This window comes from Rhagoletis zephyria, unplaced genomic scaffold (assembly GCF_001687245.7).
Source record: "Rhagoletis zephyria isolate East Lansing unplaced genomic scaffold, Rhagoletis_zephyria_1.1 Rzeph_scaffold_00384, whole genome shotgun sequence".
In the NCBI taxonomy this organism is placed as follows: Eukaryota; Metazoa; Arthropoda; class Insecta; order Diptera; family Tephritidae; genus Rhagoletis; species Rhagoletis zephyria.
The window spans coordinates 178,717-201,520 of NW_016157468.1; the positions used below are offsets into that span (position 1 = coordinate 178,717).

General features: G+C 32.3%; 1 protein-coding gene across 1 annotated transcript in view; it reads left to right on the top strand.

The window, feature by feature from the left end:
- Window positions 1–21,537, top strand: part of Tdrd3 (Tudor domain containing 3) — an 85,122-nt gene extending 63,585 nt beyond the window's left edge. The window contains exon 5 of the mRNA XM_017611252.1: window positions 21,029–21,537. Coding sequence (XP_017466741.1) covers window positions 21,029–21,340 — 312 coding nt within the window. The 3' untranslated portion in view covers window positions 21,341–21,537. The remainder of the gene's footprint in view (window positions 1–21,028) is intronic.
- Window positions 21,538–22,804: the final 1,267 nt, after the last annotated feature.

Genomic DNA, 22,804 nt, shown 5'->3' on the forward strand with positions numbered 1-22,804 from the left:
AAGCATTCGATTTAATTGACAATGGTCAAACTACATAACGTAGACCTAAAATTTCTACAGCGAAAGTAGAACTTTGAAATCGATTTTAAGCGGTCGTTATTCATATACCCACATACATACATTATATATTACTTTTCATATCAATTCAAGTGTATTACATGCGCCCCACGCTTTTCATTTTCAATTTCATAGATTGTTTATAATGACTTTTGCTAAAATTTCAAAATCAAAAGTTATCAAAACAAATTTTATGGGACTGAGAAGTATTATTTTCTACTTTTTAGTAAAATAACGAAATAGGCTGGAAAAGGCAAAATAAAATAGCGAAAAAGGCAGGAAAAGGCACTAGGTATTGCAAAAAAGGCAAGAAAAGGCAAAACAAAATAGCGAAAAAGGCAGGAAAAGGCACTAGGTATTGCAAAACAAAGCACTTAAAAAGACAGAAAATACGAAGAACAATCAAAAAATACATTTATTTTAGAAATGTTTATATTACAAGTAAAAAGAGAAAAACTATGAACTATTTTCATTATATCAAAAATTTGTATTTTGAATATTTGACTATTTTATCCTTTCGAGTTTCTAACTCATAAAACTTTAATCTGTATAGTTGTAGTAACATTGAACCACAAGATGCATTTTGAGGTTTTCTGGCAGCATTTTCATACGATTTTCGCGAAGAAAAGCCTTAAATGTACTAAATGTGCGCTCGACGTAAGTTGATACAAGTGGAGCCCAATTTAAATATAATAATAAAAGACAATCCTTACTTCACGTAGGTAGCTTTATTGAATGAAACATGAGTTTTTAGATTCAGGTTAACTGAGCTTAAAACTATAATACCAAATGAGTGAACAATAACAATGAGAGTATTTGTTGTTATTGTAACTATGAACACTTAAAACTAGAATACGATGTAAGTAAATAATAACGAGAGTGTTTGTTGTTGTTGTAATGAAAGAGCTTAAACTACAAAACGATGTGATTGAATAAAAACAAGAAGAGTGTTTGTTATATTGTAAAGAAAGATCTTAAACTAGAAAAGTAATAGAAACAAGGGAAAAGATGATAGAAAGTAAATAGAGCAACTATAGGAGTTGTTGGTAGTAGGAGCATTAGTATGTGACTCCTCCCCCCATAAGATATTTGCGACCTCGCAAATTTCAACTAATACTATGATGGTGCATTTAAGTTTTGTAATAATCTTTTTATATGAATATCTACTTAAACTATTTTTTTTGGAATTTGTACTGTCTTTTCCACTGAGCTTTATAATATTTAGTATTCCGTTTATTTGAGGTATCAGTAACATAATTTCCGTTGTTATTATATACATCAAGTTTTTTGTATTTAGTATGTAGTGAATGTACTATTAATCAAAATTTTTTATAATAAAATCGAGGGGTCTCTTTTTTGTTGTAGAATGAATGGTATTGTTATAATAGGTAAATATTTTAAAAATTTGTTCATCTAGTTCTAAGTTTCAGCTTCAAGCAGTCTTAAATGTTCGTTTAATGTCCCGTGAAGTCGTTCGATGCCTGAGTTTCCGGTTATGTAATATGCTGTAGTTGTATGAGTGTCGATATTTTGTTCTTTTAAAAATAAGCGTAGCGTACTGCGCTGTGTAAAATACATCGGTCGTTGTCAAATATTATCTTATTCATTTTTCCCAAGTATTGTATGCGTTGTTTTATAGCTTCCAATATTGCCACCCAGTTCCTATCGTTCAATTTTTGAAATGTAGCCTATTTGGAAAATTTATCAATTGTTGTCAAATACATAACATTTCTGTATGGAAACCAAATGTCGATATGGACTATGTCATTAAAATGTGTCGGAGTTTCAGTGATTTGATACGGAGTTTTAATTGGATTTCTATCAAATTTAGCTATTTGACAAACTGAGCAATTGTTTACTACGTATGTTATTAATTTGTATAATTTAGGGTAAAAAAATTTGTTTTTTAACTCAAAGAAAACTTCTTGTATGCCTCTATGATTATTACGCAAATGTTCTTTCTCTATTATTGTCAGTATCTCATTTTTGTCTGTGATTTCATTTAAAATAACGTTTGATTTGTACATTATAAGACTATTATTTTCAAAAAAATTTACATATAAATATTGAAATTTTATAAAAAGCTCATTATTTTCACAATAAATACACATAATACCTTTATTTATCAAAATCCTTTGCATGATATCTTTTAAATTCGAATTTTCTGTTACTGTTATATGTGTTTGACATTTTTTGTTTACGATTTTAAGGAAAAAAGTTTCTTTTTGACTATAGCTAAGGTATATTTGGTTCTTGTAGTAATTAATACATTTTTCTGTGATAAATATATATTTTGAGTTATCTTCAAGTGCGCTGTGGGCAGTATCTATGGGCAATGTATCCATTTTGTCACATTTTTCGTCATTAGGTTCATTATCCTTAATATTATTTTACATATTAGCAGTTTCATGGTTTTTATTATATTGTTCAAAATATCTGCTTAATGTATCTGCTATATTATTATCTTTTCCTTTTATATATGTTATTTGAAAATCATATTCATTAAGAAGAATTTTCCATCTTTGTAGTTTCATATTGGGCTTCTTAAGATTATGTAGCCAAGTTAGTGGTTTATGGTCAGTTTGTATTATAAACGTTCGCCCATATAAATACGTTCTAAAATGTTTTACAGCCCAAACCATAGCCAGAGCTTCTTTCTCTATAGTAGAGTATCTAATCTCATGATCACATAACGTACGAGATGCATAGCATATAGGGTGATTATTTTGGCTTAATACAGCGCCAATAGCAAACTGAGATGCATCAGTTGTAAGCACAAACTTGTTATTGAAGTCTGGTGGCTGCAAGACGGGCTCATTGGTAATTAGTTTTTTCAAAGTGTTGAAAGCTAAATTCTATATTTTCAAAATCTAATATTGCGTTCTTTTTCAAAAAGCGCACCATGGGATAAGCTACTTTTGCGTAGACCCGTATAAATTTTCTTTAATACCCTGTCATACCAAGGAATTGTTTTATTTCTTTTACATTAGTTGGGGGCTTCATTTTATTGATCGCCACTATTTTTGAAGGATCTGGTATAATGCCTTCTTCTGATACAATGTGTCCCAGAAATTTTGTAGTAAACTCAGCAAATTGACATCTATTAAATTGTATTTTTAAATTAGACGCTCGTAGTGTATTAAATATCTATATAATAGAGGCAATATGTTCATCAAAACTAGTAGAAAAAATTAAGATATCATCTAAGTAGACAACGCAAATTTTGTTTATATATTCTCTTAAAACGTAGTTAATTAACCTCTGAAAGGTGACAGGTGCTGTTTTAAGTCCAAATGGCATTCTTGTGAACTCATAATGGCCATCTGCTGTTGAGAAAGCCGTTTTTGCTCTATCATTAGGGTGCACTTCAATCTGGTGAAATCCCTTTGCTAGATCAATTGTACTGAAGTAACAACATTTTCCCAATTTGTCGAATATGTCTTGCATATTCGGAATTGGAAACTTGTCATCGACTGTTTGGTCATTCAGTTTGCGATAATCAATGACAACTCGCCACTGTGGAATTCCATCTTTATCAGCCTTTTTGGGTACAACCCATAAAGGCGAATTATATGGGCTATTACTTGGTACAATTATTTTTTGCGCAAGCATGTCCTGTATTTGCCGGTCTACCTCTGCGCGATGTACCACCGGATATCTATAAAGTCTACTGTAAATTGGGGTATCAGTTTTTGTTATAATTCTATGTTGGATTTCGGATGTAAAAGGTAAGTTTTCTCCCTTTTTGTAAAAAATATCTTGATAGTTGTTTAAAAGCGTTCTTAATATTTCATGGTCTTTTGAATTTAAATGTTTAGCATAAATATAAGTAGACTCTTTTCCTATTTCTTCTTCACAGGTAAGTACTTCTAAGCGTTCGTTTCTTAAATATGCATCTTCTAATAGCTCTTTCTCTTTATTAAAATATGTAGGTATTGCTGCCTCGTCTGTTTTTAATCTTCTGCTTCTATAATCAATTATAGTATTTAAATTAAATAATATATTATTTCCTATTATACCATCGAAATATTTATGAAACGTATATACAGTTTTGCCGGTAAAAATAAATGTATGAAGAAAAAAAATATTTTTTGCCTAAAATATTAAATTTTTTTAAAACTGTTTATTATATAGAAAAACGTTATACGAACAGATTAAAGGAATTGTAATTTTTAATTTTTTTAAATTTGTTTGAGCAAAATCGGACTAGTGGTTCTCGAGTTATGTCAAAAAAAGACCACCAAAGGTGACAATTTCCCCTATATGATAGTTATATATATATCTCGATTCCTAGACGTGACCCAGCGAAACGCCGGGACACGTATAACTTCTTTTTTACCGATATAACTTTCCCCGGTAGTTTGAACCCTTCCCGATCACTGACCCCTACCATTTGTCTCACAGTGTTATTATTACTGTAAAATTGTCTCTCAGAATTATTGTTGTAAAATTGTCTATTGCTATTGTTGCTGTTATTTGGTTGAGAATTTGTATGTCTAAATATTTTGTGTGTAGAAAAAGGAGAATATTCTTTATTGTTGTATCTTAAATACCCATTTGACTTTATTATATCGTACGCTTCTTTTAAACTTTTCGGATCTCTGCTAACAATAATACTTCTTACAGGCTCCGGTAAACCGTACTTGAAAGAATTGAGAGCAATTCTACCGTTACTATCACAATTAATTTCTGGGGATTTTTTTTCACTGAAATATAAAGCGTTATTTAATCGACATAAAAAACTGTTTAACTTATTATAAAAATTTTCTATATTCGAATCACAACGGCAAGACCTTATTTTATCAATTAATTCGTCAACTGAATTTTTTTTTCCCATGATTGTCGATTAAAATTTTTTTTATTTCGGGCCATGTATCTGCATTGCCGTTAATTAATAATGATCTTCTTGAACTCCAACAATTTTGTCCTTAATATTGCCCATAAGCAAAATTTTAAAATCTAATGGAAAAGATTCTAATATAGGTATCATTGAATCTATTCGTTGTAAAAAACTTAACAAAGCATCTCCATTCCCATCATAATTTGGTATACTATTAAGATTTGTGGAAATAAGCTTAAATTTAGCGTTAACATCTAAGTTCTCCATACTGTATTTGTTGTTATTTTTGTATATTAGTTGGTTTCTTTATTTTTTCCTCTTAGGTATGTATACACATATATTTACATATGCTCAGCTATTTATTTATTAACCGACTTCCAAAAAAGGAGGAGGTTATCATTTCGTCGGAATATTTTTTTTTTTTTTTTATGTATGTTACCGCATAACTTTGGACCACGTCAACCGATTTCGATAATTCTTTTTGCATCGGAAAGGTAGTGTCTCAGAGGTGGTCCCATACTAATCTGGTTAAGATCCGATCAGCGGATCATGAGATATATATATATATATATTTTTTTTATATGGGAGTTGAGGTCGGTTTTTTTTTGCTAAAAATTACTAGTATTATAACTTACTGTTGTTGCTCAAGTACGCAAATATGTAAATAGCTAGGTTTGTATGCAAAACTATGTTGGTGCCTGTTGGTTGTTGTAATTGCTGCTTTCGTGTACATATGTACACTCTTGTTAATATTAATAAATTTCAATGTTGTTGCTGGTCCTTATGTAGCTGCTTCGAAGACAAATCACTTTTACTTCTGTTGTTGGTATAGTTGTCTCTTTCTTCTGTATAAGTCGTTAGTGTTTAATATTTTTCAGTTCATGTGGTTTTATTAGTTCTGTTGTTATATTTAATGCACTCGCCTGGAATTTTTACTGTAGACGGCGTGGAGTGATTTTTTAGTTTTTCAAGGTGACCTTAAATCAATGTTCAAGGTGACCTCAAGGTCGACTTGGATAAAGAAGAAGAAGATTATGTCCCCAAAATGTCTTTAAAATGCTTTGAAGATGACCTTTGACGATAACCTTTTATTGTTGTTTTTAATTTTTTCACAAATAGTGACTATTCTGCACTTAAATTAAGTTTTCAACTACTATTTTTTTAATTGCGAATCTGTTTTTATTTTTTTAATGTTTTTTTTTTTGGTATTAGTTTGTTGAACCTTTAAACTGTTCGTTCTTGTTTTCACAAATAGTTATTATATTTGCACACGTAAATTTTTCTACAATTAGTTTTTAATTGTGGGTTTTTTCCTTTTAAATTTTCGTGAATGGTAGTTTTTTTCCTTATTTTTAAAACATTTTTCTTACACTTTTCGTGCAATTTTAATTTAAAATTTTCGCGCATGTAGTTCGCCGTTGACTGCGCCAATGATAAAAGACAATCCTTACTTCACGTAGGTAACTTTATTGAATGAAACATGAGTTTTTAGATTCAGATTAACTGAGCTTAAAACTATAATACCAAATGAGTGAATAATAACAATGAGAGTATTTGTTGTTATTGTAACAATGAACACTTAAACTAGAATACGATGTAAGTAAATAATAACGAGAGTGTTTGTTGTTGTTGTTGTAATGAAAGAGCTTAAACTACAAAACGATGTGATTGAATAAAAACAAGAAGAGTGTTTTTTATTATTGTAAAGAAAGAGCTTAAACTAGAAAAGTAATACAAACAAGGGAAAAGATGAGAGAATGTAAATAGAGCAACTGTAGGAGTTGTTTGAGCATTAGTATGTGACTATATGGAACGTTTGAAACGTTCATATTATCAAGAATAAGGGCGTTATTCCTCGCCCTTTACAATTTTATCCACACCCCTTATTGTCTCCAAGCATACGTCAGCTGAGAAAACGGCTTTGAATTTTTCCAACACCAATTTGGCAGGAGGTCCCTGCGCTTCTATAAGCCGCATAGGCATGTGTATATTTTTTAATCTTAAAAAAAAAAAATCGTAAATGCTATAATCACTTTTTAAAGGTAAAAAAGGCAAAAAAAAGCAAATATCTTAAAAAAGGCAAAAAAAGGCAACATCAAATGTGTATGTATGTAATCAGGGACAGCTAAATCGTGGACATTCTTAATCGAATATACTCTATTTCTTTAGCAGAAAAAAAGGCAATTTCCATAAAATCCGTTCCCTGGTAATTACAAACATTAAATTCAAAATAGTAGAAGAAACAAGTGTAGTGGAAAGTGGCGATATATACATACATACAAGGCACGCAAAAAAAGGCTCAGTGGCTGGTGGCAAGCAAAAAAAAAACCAAAAACTTTTAATTAAACAAATATACAGTAGCTGGTGGTACAGTAAACAAAAGGTGGCTCAGTCTAATTTGTAATACTAAATGAGTGTAAACGTGGACTCAAGTACAAACAAAAAAAATACATTTTAATGCGAGACTGTACTGAATGTACCACTGAACAATAATAATAATACCACCTAGCGGTGCACAAAACCACGCCACTGAAATATGCCAAGCCACCACTGAACAATAATGCCCTTTAGATAGGGGGGAACAAAGCCACGCCACTGAAGAGAGTTACAACGTAAATAATGTTGAGCGCTCTCTGAGCGTTTGTGTTTCACATACGAAGAGCACCAGCTGAGCAATGCACACAGTCCCACTTATTGAATCGTTTGAATGCGCTAGTATGCCGACCATTGCATAAAAACGATTCAATGAATGAAACTGTGTGCGTGGAAATCATTGCGCCGCTACCGCTGTTCGTATATGCGTGAAACACACGGACCGCTAGTCCTCTCTTTCTCGATTTGACAGCACCCACCCTTTCGCTGACGTCACATTATTATTTTTTCGCACTAGTGATGATTATTAAATTTGCATATTGTACCAATTTGCGCTCAGTAAGTTATGGTATGTCGATCACTGCACTAGGTAGAGAAAGAAAAGTGCGTGCTATGACATGCTCAGACTTGTTTGTCTCAGTTTCAGTTGTGCCATCGCCGCGAGTTGTTTCGGTGTGCGCATAGTTATTTAAAAATATAAAGTTTGATGCCAACCGGGGTTTCTCAGTGAATATATAATTCATGTGAATTATAATTTGAAAGTATCTACATATATAGCCAAGGAAAAAGCAAAGCAGCATACTTAAACCAGCACTTCCAGCAGATATTGACCTGGGTTTTGGCACGACTGTTCCTGTTTCATCGTTTCTTTTTAGGAAATTCTTACCACCATATGCATATGTATTATTTACACTAGTACCTATTTGTGTAAATATGTATGTATTTTTTATGCTTAATATATGCAAATAAAAGAAAAAAGTAAACACAACAACCATCGAGTAAATTTTTATTTGTGTCAAACTGAAACTTTTTCCAATAATAAACGGCTGATTCAAGTCTATAGCAAGTTCACAAAATTAATTGAAAACTTGTATCAACCAAAGCATTGTTTATATTTGCTCAACAATTATTTTATTCAACTAACAATATTGTCCACTCAAGGTAGTCGTTTTGTAATTATTAACAAATATACATTTGTCCCAACTAGAAGTCTCAAGTAAATTGCAGACTTTCGTGAACTAGATATTTATTTCGCCATATCCAACTATGCCACTTGGTCACTATAACCAAATCTTGGTAATTATAACTAAACCTTTTTCTGAGTGTACGGACAACAGCAAGAGCGAGCGGGAAAGGACAGCGCCAACTAGTAGCGGGTTGCAGTATGGTATGATGCATAGTGTGCAAAATTTCGAACAGTTTTTTCCCCTTTCACATTTTTCAACATTTACATTTATATACATTATACAAAAAAAAATCGGTACTATTTTTCCATTGGAATTATAAAATCTATTATATTCTAAGACGACCACCAAAATATTTCGGAAAAATATTAAGATTTAAGTGAGCTGGACCGATTTGAGAATACCTCCAAAAATCGAGTTTTTAATGAATAAAAATAGTTTCTTAAAGTTTTTTTTTTGAAAAAATCCACTCAAATGATAAAACGGTTTAAGCTTAAAATATTTGCATAAAAATATTTAAAAAAAATTTAAAAAAAATTTGAACGGAATCGTAATGATGAGATTTTTGATGCTGTTTTTTAACTTTTTTCAAAGATTGGTATAGGAAAAACTTGAATAACTGAACCTAAACTCTTCCAATTTAGACTTAAGAGGTGACTTTGGAAAGGTATTTTCTCACCCTTTTTATTTCTTTGCTAATAAACTCATTCAAAGGATGGAAGAGAAAGGTAGGATGAACGAACGTCATTCAAAGTTGAATTAAGATGTGTTGGTATTCGAAAAAAAAAGATGGGACACGAATGACGTTTTTTTGGCCAGAAATAAAAACAGTGTGGAAATACCTTTCTACTGAGATCCCATAAGTCTAAATCAGAACATTTTTGGCCCAGTTATTCAAGTTTTTCGTAAACCAATCTTTGAAAAAAGTAAAAAACAGCACCAAAAATCTCATTCTTACGATTCCGTTGAAAAGATTTTTAAATATTTTTATGCAGATTTTTTAAGTTTAATCTAATTTGTGATCTGAGGGAACTTTTTTCAAAAAGTTCTTTAAGAAACTATTTTTATTCATAAAAAACTTCATTTTTGGAGGTATTTTCAAATCGGTCCAGCTCGCTTAAATCTTAATATTTGTCCGAAATATTTTGGTGGACGTCTTAAAATATAATAAATTTTGTAATCCCGGTGGAAAAACCGCAACTTTTTTTGGTGCTGCAGTCTAATATACATATTAGGGATGCCAAAATATCATGAAAATTGGTATCCCGGGATTTCGGGATATTTTTTAGGTAGTTAGGGATTTATCCCGGGATTCAAATTGAGTCATAAATTTTATGAATATGAGTAAAAATTCAATATCTGAAAGCATTTAAATATACCATGAAATAAAACTATTTAAAATTTACGATAAACTGATTGTAAAACTCATATATCGCTAGCTTAGAGTGAAAAGTCGCTAACTTCACTTTTACTGAAAAATCATATTTTGATATAGGAGGCTAGATAAATTAACATTGCATCGTTTCGAAAAGGGTAAAGGTCCTTGTTTTATGTTTTCTCGTTTATATTCAATGAAAAGAAAATTTGCTAAGGCCATAAAAAAGCTCAGAAAATTCGATAAGGCCAAAAAAGTTCGAAATCTTTTAATAAAGATCGAATCCCTCTGATTTGTATAGAGTTTTGCTTTGCTTTAAACAGGCAAAATTTTGTATTCAAAGTTTTGCGAAATACTTCAAGAAAATGGCTATACGAAGTTTTTTCCTCTCCTGTACAATTTTTAAATTGGGACTTAGCAACTTTGCACTCTACGCTAGCGATATTTATTTATTCAATCGGACAAATTTTAAAGTAAAACATTTTTTTAATTGTATTTAAAAAACCATGTGATTGAGGAACGTATACATCACAAATAATAATTTAAATACCAGGTACTTTTGAAAGTAACGCTAGAAATTTTGAGGGTGTACGAGTCAAACGGATCTCAGAATCGGATTCAGCGGGTCGAAATACATGTTGGTAGGTGGGTCTGGTTAAAAACACACACCGCTTATTTCCGGTGTTGTTATTATTGCATTTAAAATGTTTTCATAAGAGCAGCAAAGCATTCAAAGCGGAGTCTTCTAAGCTTGACCTATGTGTTTTTCATACAAAACCTACTGATGAAAAATATATTTCGGCATCAACACTTTCAGGCTGAACTGCCAAAAGGTAGACATAATCCATTTGAAGATAATGACCCCTATCTCCTCCATTACAAAATATTTGAACTTCTTTTACCAGCACGTTTCTCGTTTTTCGATTTGAGGAAGTTTTGAGTAGATTGAACTAAAAAATTATCTAACTTTTCCTTAAAACTCTCTGTTTCGTTTACATTAGCGCCGCTATGAGTAAATTCATTGAAATCTTCTTCCAAAAAGGCTCAGACTGCAATTTAAAAGTACAGTTTCAAGCTTTTTGTTAATTGCAGTCAAAACGGCATTTTACAAAAAACATACTTCAAAATTCATAAACAAATTCTTACTATCACTTCGATATTTCAAAATTTTCGGGATCCCGGGATTAATGCAAGCAAATCCGGGACGTCAAAAACACCGGGATCCCGGGATTGGCATCCCTAATACATACATGTACTTATAAAACCAATGTACTTACTACTTTTATATGCATCTAAATATGTTAAAACACACTTTCACCCGTACATAAGTATGTATGTGGTACTATTTTTAAATTTGGAATTTCAACTTCAGCGGTGCAGTAGTGTGCAAATATTAATCAATTTTCCTTTTTAAAGTAATTTTGCCATTTAAAAGTTTAACTCTTTGGTGCTTTGCATCATTAGTCCGGATTCAAATTTTTGAATTTTAATTTTTGGTATTTTGTTTTCAAATATTTGATACAATTTCTCATCAATTTAGAATTTTAAACCGAATTTTCGCCTGTGCCATGCCTGTGCCAAACGTGTTTCTGATGACGGAGATATATATGCTAATCTGCCGGGGGTGGGCGTACGGAAGGGTCAAAAATGGGTGAACAAAATTTACTCGAGCGCGTCAATATTCACAAGGGATGTTAAGTGGACCCGAATGATGCACCCATTAACTAATCTGATGATTCAGCTGTGACGCAAGCTTGTGGCGTCTTCTTGAAGATGCAAAAATCGCCATTTGAATTTACTCGAGTGCGTCAGATTTTCATAGTGACACTTCATCTCGATGCCCTGGTCGTGCTTATATAAATATTATATTCAACAATTTTTATTGAGCTTGAGGCCGTTTTTAATGAAAAACTTATTGTGGAAAAGCAACAATAATTTGAAAAGATGGTAGAGTAATAGCTATTTCGGAAATCACCACATTTCCTCATCAGACTTCTTTCAGTAGGATTCGAACCGACGATCCCACTGACTGAGCCAGTTGCCTACGCACTGTGCTAAGTTCGCCTTGTAAATTATCGTTGCTTTTTTTCCACTTTTTCATTTGTTAAGCCAACACAATAAGCGCAGCTATTCCGCTTCAATTCGCACTTTATCATGTGGTTGTTGGTTTTGTTGGTTTTTTGTTAATAATTCTATTTTTAAAATGTTTAACTTTTAGGTGTGCTCGTCCTTAAGTTATTTGTTTTTGTTATTTTATGGCCTTATAACAATTATATTCAACAATTTTTACTGAGCTTGAGGCCGTTTTTAATGAAAAACTTGTTGTGGAAAAGCAACAATAATTTGAAAAAATGGTAGAAGTGATAGCTATTTCGGAAATCACCACATTTCCTCATCAGACTTCTGTCAGTAGGATTCGAACCGACGTTTAAAAAAATAATTTTGTTTCTGAGATGCACGTTCAACCAAACATTTATTATTGCAAACTATTATTATTTCTTAAATTTCTTCTACATTTTGCCCATCTGTAACAAGAAGTAATTGACAATATTTTTTTTACATATTAAATGAAACGTGTATTATAGAATTTACAAGGTATTATACCTGAATCCCCTAGAATATTCCAACAAGTTTTTTGACACACAAAATTTAGTTAATAAAATTTCAAAGATTATATTGCATGTAACCTCATGAGTGCTTTGATCACCCATGATTGCGTGATGGCGGACGGAAAGAAGTAAGGGTACTCATAGTCCATTGATACTATATATCTGTGGTCATAAGCAATAGCCGCCTAAGTCGACTTAAGAAAGAATTGAGTTATATCGCATTCTCCAACTACTATTCCATGCGTACGTGAAATCCCCATCTCGCTAGATAGTCTATTTAAAAAGTTATAGACGAAAATATTTTGGTTTCCCCATAAGGCTAATATTACAATCCCAATTTTTAAAACGGATTTTCTCGAATTCAGGTTTTTCGTCTTAGGCGGTTATTGCTTATGACCACAGATATATAGTGTGAGCAAGAAGGGATCGGAGTTCCAAATTTTATTATGCATGTATAAGTAAACTTAGGGTTTCCGAGTCTATTATCTGAAAAATTCGTGTTTTCCTTACATACAAATTCTTATATCTAGTGATTTTAGCTAAGAAATTAGTAAAATACACGTACACAAGTTAAAAAAAAAAATAATAATTTTTAACTGATATTTGTTGAGCTAAAAGTTGCGTCATATGGTACTAATTTTTCTCAATATAATATTAATCTAAACTCCTTCGATTTACGATTACTTCGAACCTAATTCAAACTATTTTGAAACTGGGATGAAAGTAATAGTAATCGTAGACACACTTAATTACACATGTAATTTCATCGCCCAGCCAAATTAAGATAAAGGTTTTGATTCACAAATGCACATATGAGGAAATTCACGTCAAATGTCCCAAGCGCACTGAGCGGTGCAAAACAAGCTACTTTTCGACTACCTGGGAATAGGGCTGGGACTATCCGCACATTCGAATATCCGGATATCCATGCGGATTATCCGTTGGCTCGAATAAAATCCGGATAGTATGGATATCCGGTTAATATTCGCTTGTGCAAGTATTCGGATATCCGGATTTACGAAGATCCGGTTAATATTCGTATTTTCAGACATCAAAAAAAAAATCAACAAACTGATTAATAATATTCGGGAATTCAGTAATGCCCACGATAGAGTGAATTAGCTCTTGACGGACTTGAAGTTGACCTTTTGTTTTGTATCGTTTTGTCGCAATATAAACAAATGGCACTATTCTTGCCATCAATTTTAGAAATGCTACAATTTTGTAAAAAATTCACCACGACCAAAAGTATCGTAATAGCTTTCATTATTCCGTCCATGATATTTTAAAGCCATGAAAAAACTCTCGCGGTCAATTTTATTTTATTTTTNAGGATAAATTTCCTTTCCAACGATACCAAACACGTTGACATACGTGACAACAATTTTTTTGATTTTTGCCCGCTCATACAGCACTGTGGGACGCCCTGAAAGCTAACAAATAGTAGCACACTTCTCTGCACACTCAGCTAATGGCGAATATGTATACATGTTTTCAAATGCTCAGTTTGAACAAATATTTTNCACGAATGCGCTTTCGGTTGTTTTTCTGAAATTTGTCTGATACAATTTTTCGTTGAAAACGATTTCATTATGAACTTCACAGAAACTTTTTCATAGTTACAGGAAACCAAACAAATACAAATTTAAGATTCAGCAATTATTTCAATTTGAATGTGTTGCTTCTGACGGAATTCGGACCTGGGACGCACAGTGCTGTGTCTCCATATAAAAAGTGANACAAAACTGCACTGTCGGCAAAAAGTACGTTTCCCTGCTGGCTGGGAAGTAGCAAGTTTTCTATACGCATATATTGTTTGTTGAACTTTTTAATTCGNTACAAATTTAAGATTCAGCAATTATTTCAATTTGAATGTGTTGCTTCTGACGGAATTCGGACCTGGGACGCACAGTGCTGTGTCTCCATATAAAAAGTGAGCAAAAATAGAATAAAGGACGGATTTGAGTAAAAATTCGTTTCTTGGTGGATTAGAGTACGGAGATTTCAAAAATCAATTTTTTTTTTATCTAGCTCTTACATTTTTCATGGAAACTGAGATTGAAACTGCAANGGGTATTGGCAAATGAAAGTATCGTTTTGATAACGAAAAATCCGGATATTCGGATAGCCGAATATTATCTTAGCTTCCAGAGTAACCGGATTTTTCATTTATTTATCCGGATAGTAGAAAAATCCGGATGAAGTTCCCAGCCCTACCTGAGAATTAGACAGTAAATGGTAAAAATAATTCGAAAACTATGATTTCTATAGATTTTTGTACGGGCTATCCGATGGTACTATGCGTTTTCCAAAATTTTCACAATTTCATGGTGAAAATTCTGAACGAAAATTTATTTGTAATTTCTTTCAATTATGTTCATTTTTGATATTGGTTTTAGTTATCTTAATCGAAGGATCAAGTCGTTTTACATAGAAATCATTAATAAAAAATGGACTTTTTTATTTTTCCGAATTATAAAGCCTTTCAGAGCGCGCTAATCTGCTAACCGTGCGGGACATAATAATATTGTTACAACTTTGCAACTAGATACTTGCAGGTATATTCTGCACGTTACCGAAGATTTTGTAACCGGAAAAGTTTATTACCAAAAAATGTTACCAGTTCTTGTCACCGCGATTCTAGGAACGTTGGTAATGCAGTTATATTATATTCAGCAATTCAGCTATGAAGAATTGTGCAAATTCTGGCATTGCATATTTCACGGGGCAATACTTTGTTACCAGCTTATGAGATGGTAACAAAATTTACCGGTTACAAGAATACACAGAATGCGAAAAGGGTTTAATCATTGACAGGAACTTTATTTACCGGTTACAAACTTTTTATTACCAGCACAGAATAGACCTGTTGATGTTTAAATCTGAAACTTTCGCAAAAACTTCCTTAGATAGTCATCTACAATACTGTTTTAAGACAAAAACATGTTTTCAAACTTTATAACACAACTTTTACATTTGAAAAAACCACCCTCTCAATTCTCATAAAACAGTTGAAAAACCCCTGTAGTTTTGTTTTTACTTAGTTTGTAGTTTATTGTGTGAAAATTTCAAATCGATCAATACACAAACGACTGATATATAGCGAATTTAAATGACAATTTTGTTAAAATTGGCTATCACAGATTGATGTTTCAATTCGTGCAAGTAAGCGGCGCCGAAATGACGGGACGAAACGCCGCAACTTGTTTAGCGCGTTCTAAAACGCTTTATAACCCGGAAAAAACAACAAAAAAAGTCCCTTTTTTATTAATGATTTCTATGTAAAAATACCTGATATTTCGATTGCGATAACTAATTAATTAATATAATTGAGAAAAATTACAAATAAATTTTCGTTCAGAATTTTCACCATGAAAATGGAAAAATTTTGGAAAACGCATAGTACCATCGGATAGCCCGTACAAAAATCTATAGAAATCATAGTATTCGAATTATTTTTCCTATTTTCTGTCTAGTTCCCAGGTAGTCGAAAAAAAAGCTTGTTTTGCACCGCTCAGCGCGCTTGGGACATTTGACATGAATGGCCGTAGTAAACTTTTGAATCCCAACACCTTAACTGCGAAAAATGTTAATGACTTTTATACGAATGATTTAAAAAATAAAAGTGGGTGACTGATTTATATTAATGACTTTTAAAAGCAAAAGTCACTGACTAATCTTTATTTATGACCAGGGCCGAGAGGTTTAAGCTTTTGCTTAAAATTTCTTATTTTGCTTATTCAGGGTTTCCAAGCTTAATTTTAACGATCATGCTTATTTGGTTATTTCAATGTATAGAAGTACGGACCTTTTAAGAAAACGGTCAAGAAATAAATATTTCGTGTGTGTCAATAGTAGTCTCCAAGGAGTTTTGAAATCTGATATTTTACAGCCTGCTGTATCACTTTTTCCTTCCGTATAAATTTCTTAAGNGCTAAGTACGGACCTTTTAAGAAAACGGTCAAGAAATAAATATTTCGTGTGTGTCAATAGTAGTCTCCAAGGAGTTTTGAAATCTGATATTTTACAGCCTGCTGTATCACTTTTTCCTTCCGTATAAATTTCTTAAGAACTTCGTACTGCTTAAGAAAATTTGGCTCAATAAATTTTTCTTGACCATTTCTTTGGCGTAAATTTTTTTTTATTCATCGAACTAAAAAAATGTTTGCAAATAATAACATAAGAAGTAATTTTTAAGCAAAAAACCAAACCGACTTCAATTCTCATATAAAAATCTAAGATTATCGTTAATTTCTTCATGACCAAATGATCGGATTTAAACCAAATTAGTATGGGACCACCTGTTTTAAAAAAAGAATTATAGAAATCGGTTAACGTGGTCCAAAGTTATGCGGTAACATACATAAAAAAATACAAAATATTCCGACGAACTGATAACCTTTACTCTTTAGTGAAGTCGCTTAAAAACGGATTTGGTTTTTATCAACCCGTAACTTCAATTGCATTTCTGCTTGGGTACAAAAATTTTAAACCAATAGTTTTACTCTACGGGAGGGCATTAGGTTACTGAAGAGATTAAAAACAGTTTATCTCAAGTGAAGAATAACGAATATTTAAAAAATTAAAACGACCAGCGCAGATCTCTATTATTTGAAAATATCAAGCAACACTTGACTGTCCATTGTTATTTTTCAATCCTTGAAATAAACTAAATAAAAAAAAAACATTAACCTATACACTAAATTTTGTTATTTTGCGAGTATATTTACCAATGTTTTATTTAGTGCTTATCTAAGCGTTAAAAATGGATTTTTTCTTGCGTATTTTCTTCGGCGCTGCTAATGACTTTTATAAATAAAAGTCTTCAATAACTGTTATCTAAGACATAATATAAAAATCAAAAATAATTGTTATTTTGGATTTATAATAAAAAAATCAAAAATAATTGTTATTTTTTTAATTTTGCATAAAAATTCGTCCCTTTATCGTTGAGCTGTTTGCTTCATAATAAAAAAAAATTGACCGCGCTCGAGAATGTCAAGGTAACGTTTTTTTTGCAAGTTTGCAATCCTTTGCGACGCGCTCAAATCGTCAAATTATTGAAATGCGTGTAATTAACCCACCATTTCTTAGGGCCGATTTCAAATGAATATTTAAATGGCACTTAAGTTTAATTGTCGATTGTTGTTTAAATACCATTTAACTTTCGTTTGGTTTCAGATCAACTTTGTTTAAATATGCCAAACAATTGGCAGCGCTGCTGCTTGTTCCTTGAAATTGTTGTTGCATTTGCTTGTTTGTTTACATTTTGTGCTGAACAGCTGATTGTTTTTGGTGGGATTGATTAAACAACCTACCAATCAATCTTGGTTGTTTGGTACAAACACAGGGTTGCATATCTCATATTTAAATAGCCAATATTTGCTATTTAAGTGCAGATTAAATGTATGATCTGAAAATGAATAATGGTAGTTAATCAACAATCTCTACTTAAATAGGCCATCTGAAATTGGGCCTTAATCTGACGCGCTCGAGTAAATCCACCTATCGATTTTTTTTTACTATTCTGATCAGCTGCCCTATGCGCGCAGCTCCACACAGATGGCTTAGATTTGGCAGAGGTACTCAACATGGTGCAGGGTATCTCCCACATCGTCGTTTAAAGTACAAATTATCGTATCGTCATTCTGCAAAGCCGGGTAACTGACATTTGCTGCCAAAAATTGGATTTGCTCACCCAAGCTCTTAGCTCATTCCTTATCCATTCGCCCTGAAATATACTGGCCAGAAATGCGATTGCTTTATAAAAAATAGAACCATTTTGAAATATGAGCGTTTTTACTATCTAGAAAATAATTTATGCAACATACGCGGTTTTGCATTATCTGTATACGGTTTTGTTGATAAGCGATTTTATACTTTAAACGACGATATGTTAATTTAACGCGCTCGAGTAAATCCCCGAATCCCCTCTTGGGCTCCCCTACTATTATGTGGTACATATTTTTAGGCTTCGTTTTCTACATAAACATCCGCAGTCTAGTGATGAAAGCGGTGTGAATTAAAATTAGTTAAAGAAAACTATTTATCTAATTAATAATTACACTGATTGAGAAGAAATCCCACCTGTGGCACTTCACCATCACTTCATATGTAAAAATTTTAGCTGAATCTCAATATGTAGTAAAATATAAGAAATTAGAATAGTTTTTGTGATACATATAGCCAAATTTTGGTTTTTGAGATGTGAAGAAGTGTGCTCACTTAATTGCATTTTTTTAGATTTCTTATCGAATTTGCTATCATCTATCCAAACGATATTTTTCAACTAGATTAGTAGTTAAAGAGCTAATTATCGATTTATCGACAATTTTGCGTAATCACAAAAAAATAAAAATAAAAAGAACTTCTGGATTCTGTGACGTCAAAGCAGAATCTTTTATAAATACAACAAGATCCTGTGTATCTAAATTGAAAATAAATGTAGAAGTTATGAGCACTTAATTAAAGATCCATTCGAATTTATGAAACATACAAATTTAAAAAACTCCTTTTACTAAAATTTGCAATCACTATATCTCAGAAATGGTAATTCTTAGGAACAACAGCTACATGTTTCTTTTTTTATGATAAACCTTATGTGACCTTTGACCTTAAATAATTTTTTTTGGAGGTGTGGCATCGATGAGGTCGTTTGACATTTTATTTATAAAGATGTTCCCAACATTTGTACGAATTTTCAGCTCTATTCTAATTATTGTAAGCTTGCCCCTATTTTTTTAGCTACCTGGACTGAACTACTTGTAAATATTTCATGAATTAACAAGTAAAGAAGTATAAGTTCGGGTGAAACCGAACTTTATATGCATACCCCCCTATTTTCCAGATTTTCTTTTATTATCAATTTTGCCAAGACGTCATTGCATATATCGATTTTGAGTGAATTAAGCTGCCTTTACATTAGACGATTTTTTGACAGGCTATAATCGCCTGCAAAAGTTGACCTGCTGTCTACTTTGAGAAAAGCGATTTTTTAATAATCATTTACACCAGCGATTCTTCTTGAGCAATGTGGAATTGCCTAGAAAATCGCCTCATGTAAATCCAGCTTTAGCTTAAGTATTTAGTTGCTAATTTATCGCAATTTTCGTATTTCTGTAAACTACCGTTATATGAAAGGTGGGCGTAGTTTTTGCCTTATTTCAAAAACCGAGTTTGTTAGGGATTGGTAAAGCGACAGTAGAGATACAGTATTTCATCATAAGTGCGCGGTGCCATTCCCATTTTCCAAAAATTTCATAACTGTCTTAGTGTCGTTTTCTCATGTAGGTTTTAAAATTTACCTGGCATTTAAAAACATTTTTTTCAGAACAAAATTTGTGTTTAAAGGGCAGATAAATATTAAAACCAACTGGAGAAAACGACCCTTATTTTATGCCAAAATTCTCTTTCACATTCCAACTTTCAACAATTTCAATCCAGTATCTGGGGAAAAATTACAGTATTTTTATTGTTCGAAAAAGCCGTTTACTGGAGCCGGGCGTGGATATACCTTAGATAAAGGGCAACTTACATACCAAATTTCGTTGACATAGCAAAATTTGTTCACGACGGACGGACGGACAGACGGACAGACAGACATGGCTTAATCGGCTTGTTTTTTCATTCTAAGTAATTATATATACATTTGTCTATATTTACCTCGACTCGTTTTGGCTGTTATAAGCAAATGATATGCGAACAAAGTTATAATACCCTTATGCACAAATGCGCTCGGGTATAACAAAGGATATCGTCGATGTTTTTGCAAAACCACCCGTCGACCAGTTGCAAAACCGCCTAAATCGCCGTTGTGGCAAAAACGAGATTTGGTAACCCTGAACTCCAGGCATCGAGATTTATGCATAAAAATCGTTAAATCGTTATTACAACAACATATTTGTAAAATAATAGGTAGAGAAAATACCGGCTATCAAGGCAATGCCTTCAAAGAATAAACCGTTTTTTCGCTCTCCTGTAAAATTTGAGTGCCGTAATACTAGGTTCACATATAAGTAGATTATCCTCATTTTCGAGCTTAACTTCCTAATCTGTAATTAGAAAAAGAGATTAGCCATATAAAATTCCTCCCTTGTTAATCTGTAATTATAAAATAATCTCAGATTTAACCGATAACTTTTCGGTATCCAGCCTAGTTTTATCGATTGTTTTTGCGAAGAAGAGCAGAAATGGCAAATGTAAAAGTAAACAAAAACGGACGCTAGCAAGGAAAAGAGGGTTTTAAAGGTATTTTTTAATAAAATGTTAAGTTAAAATATATCTATATTGCTTAATATAGCAGAAAAACGTGATCACGGTGGCACAGAGAAGAAACAACTTTTCCTTGAGATGTGAGAATAACAAGCACAACAAATTTGACGGCTAATAATCTGAGATTTGCCTGTGTAAACGGGGTGATTAAAAAACGAGCTTTGATTGAGGTAATATTGATATGTGAACATAGTTTTAGATAGGCGGTTTTGCAAAACTATCGACGATATGATTTCGAAATTGCTTCTCTGGTACATACTTATGTACATACAAACAAACACATGTACATACTAATAGTTTATTTTTTTTTTTCTTATAGTACTACGAGGCTGAGGTCACAGCGGTGTCAGAGAAAACATGTGTGGTGTTTTACCTTGGATACGGTAACCATGAAGAAGTTTTGAAATCTGATTGTCTGCCAATAACTGATGGCAATCATTGTCCTATAAATAACTATAATACAGCTAATTCATATCAACAACCCCAACAAGGAAAATCCAATACTATTAACCAGATTCATTCAGCTCAACAGATCCAAGTAGGTGGCGCCTATCAGAGAGGAGGAGGTGGACAGCAACGTTTTCGGGGTGAAAGGCAAATGTATGTGCCACCACACAAGCGCGAGAATTGACATGATGTGCGAATGCATTCTGCAACAAAGTTCCCACTTACAAAACAGTAACTTTATACAGCTTATTATGGAGTTAATTGAAAATATTTCCATCATATAATATTACGAAAAATGTGCGTTATTCATATACATATGGAAATCATAAGTACATGTGTACTTACATATTAAGGTTAATTATAATGTGCTCCGAAAAAATATCTGCATTAGTCGTAATTTATTGTATACAAGGCCGTCGAGAGAAAATTCGGGCCCAGGACTCAAAAATCATGGGCCCCTATATATAAATTGTAGTAATTTAAAAGCATAAATCGCCGAAAGCGAAACCGAGGGACACAATTTTTTATCCAGGTTTCGCAGATTTTTAAATATAGCATTTTCAGTTTAAATGAAACCATTTTCAAATTAAGTGAAACCTTTTTCAAATTAAATGAAACCTTTTTCAGCTTTAGCGAAACCATTTTCAAATTAGATGAAACCTTTTTCAGATAAAGCGAAACCTTTTTCTAATTAAATGAAACCTTTTTCAGATTCAATGAAACTTTATTCAAATTAAATAAAACTTTTTTCAAATCAAATGAAACATTCTTAAAAGGAAGTTTCTTTTAATTTGAATAAAGTTTCATTGAATCTGAATAGGGTTTCATTTAATTTGAAAAAGGTTTCGCTTTATCTGAAAAAGGTTTCATTTAATTTGCAAATGGTTTCGATTGACCTGAAAAAGATTTCGTTTAATTTGAAAAAAGTTTCATTTAAACTGAAAATGCTATATATATGCGTAACACATATTCTGAGGTATCAGACAATATAAACATCAAACATGGAAATTCACTTAAAACACTAAAAAATTAAACAAGTAAGAAAGTCTAAGTTCGGGCGGAGCAGAACATTAAATACCCGGAGGAAGTATTAAATATATGATTTTCGCCTTTCCGAAAGCTACCGCTACTCAATTTTGAGTAAATTAGCGTCCTTAAATTTCGAAATATTGAAGTTTCAAGTATTTCTGAAATTTACCGTTATATGAAAAGCGTCCTAAATTTTAGTCCGATTTCAATAATTTTCAACGTGTTGCTTTTATGTGGCAAGCACAATAACCAGACCGAGTTTGGTACAAATTGGTAGAACGGTTACCGAGATACATATATGTGATCATAAGTGGGCGGTGCCACACCCATTTTCCAAAATTTTATCATAAACATATTTCTTGGTAAAGAATTGATGCAAGCATCAATTTCGAATAAATTGGCTTTAATATTTACTGATTTATCAAAGATTTCGTATTTATCCAAATTACCGTTATATGGGATGTGGGCGTGGTTATTGTCCGATTTTAAAAAATTCGGCCAGTTTTCTATGCTGTAGCAAGGCTAACAACTGTGCCAAGTTTGGAAGAAATTGGTGCAGCGGTTACCAAGATATGCACATGTAACCATAAGTGGGCGTGGCCACGCCCATTTTCCAAAA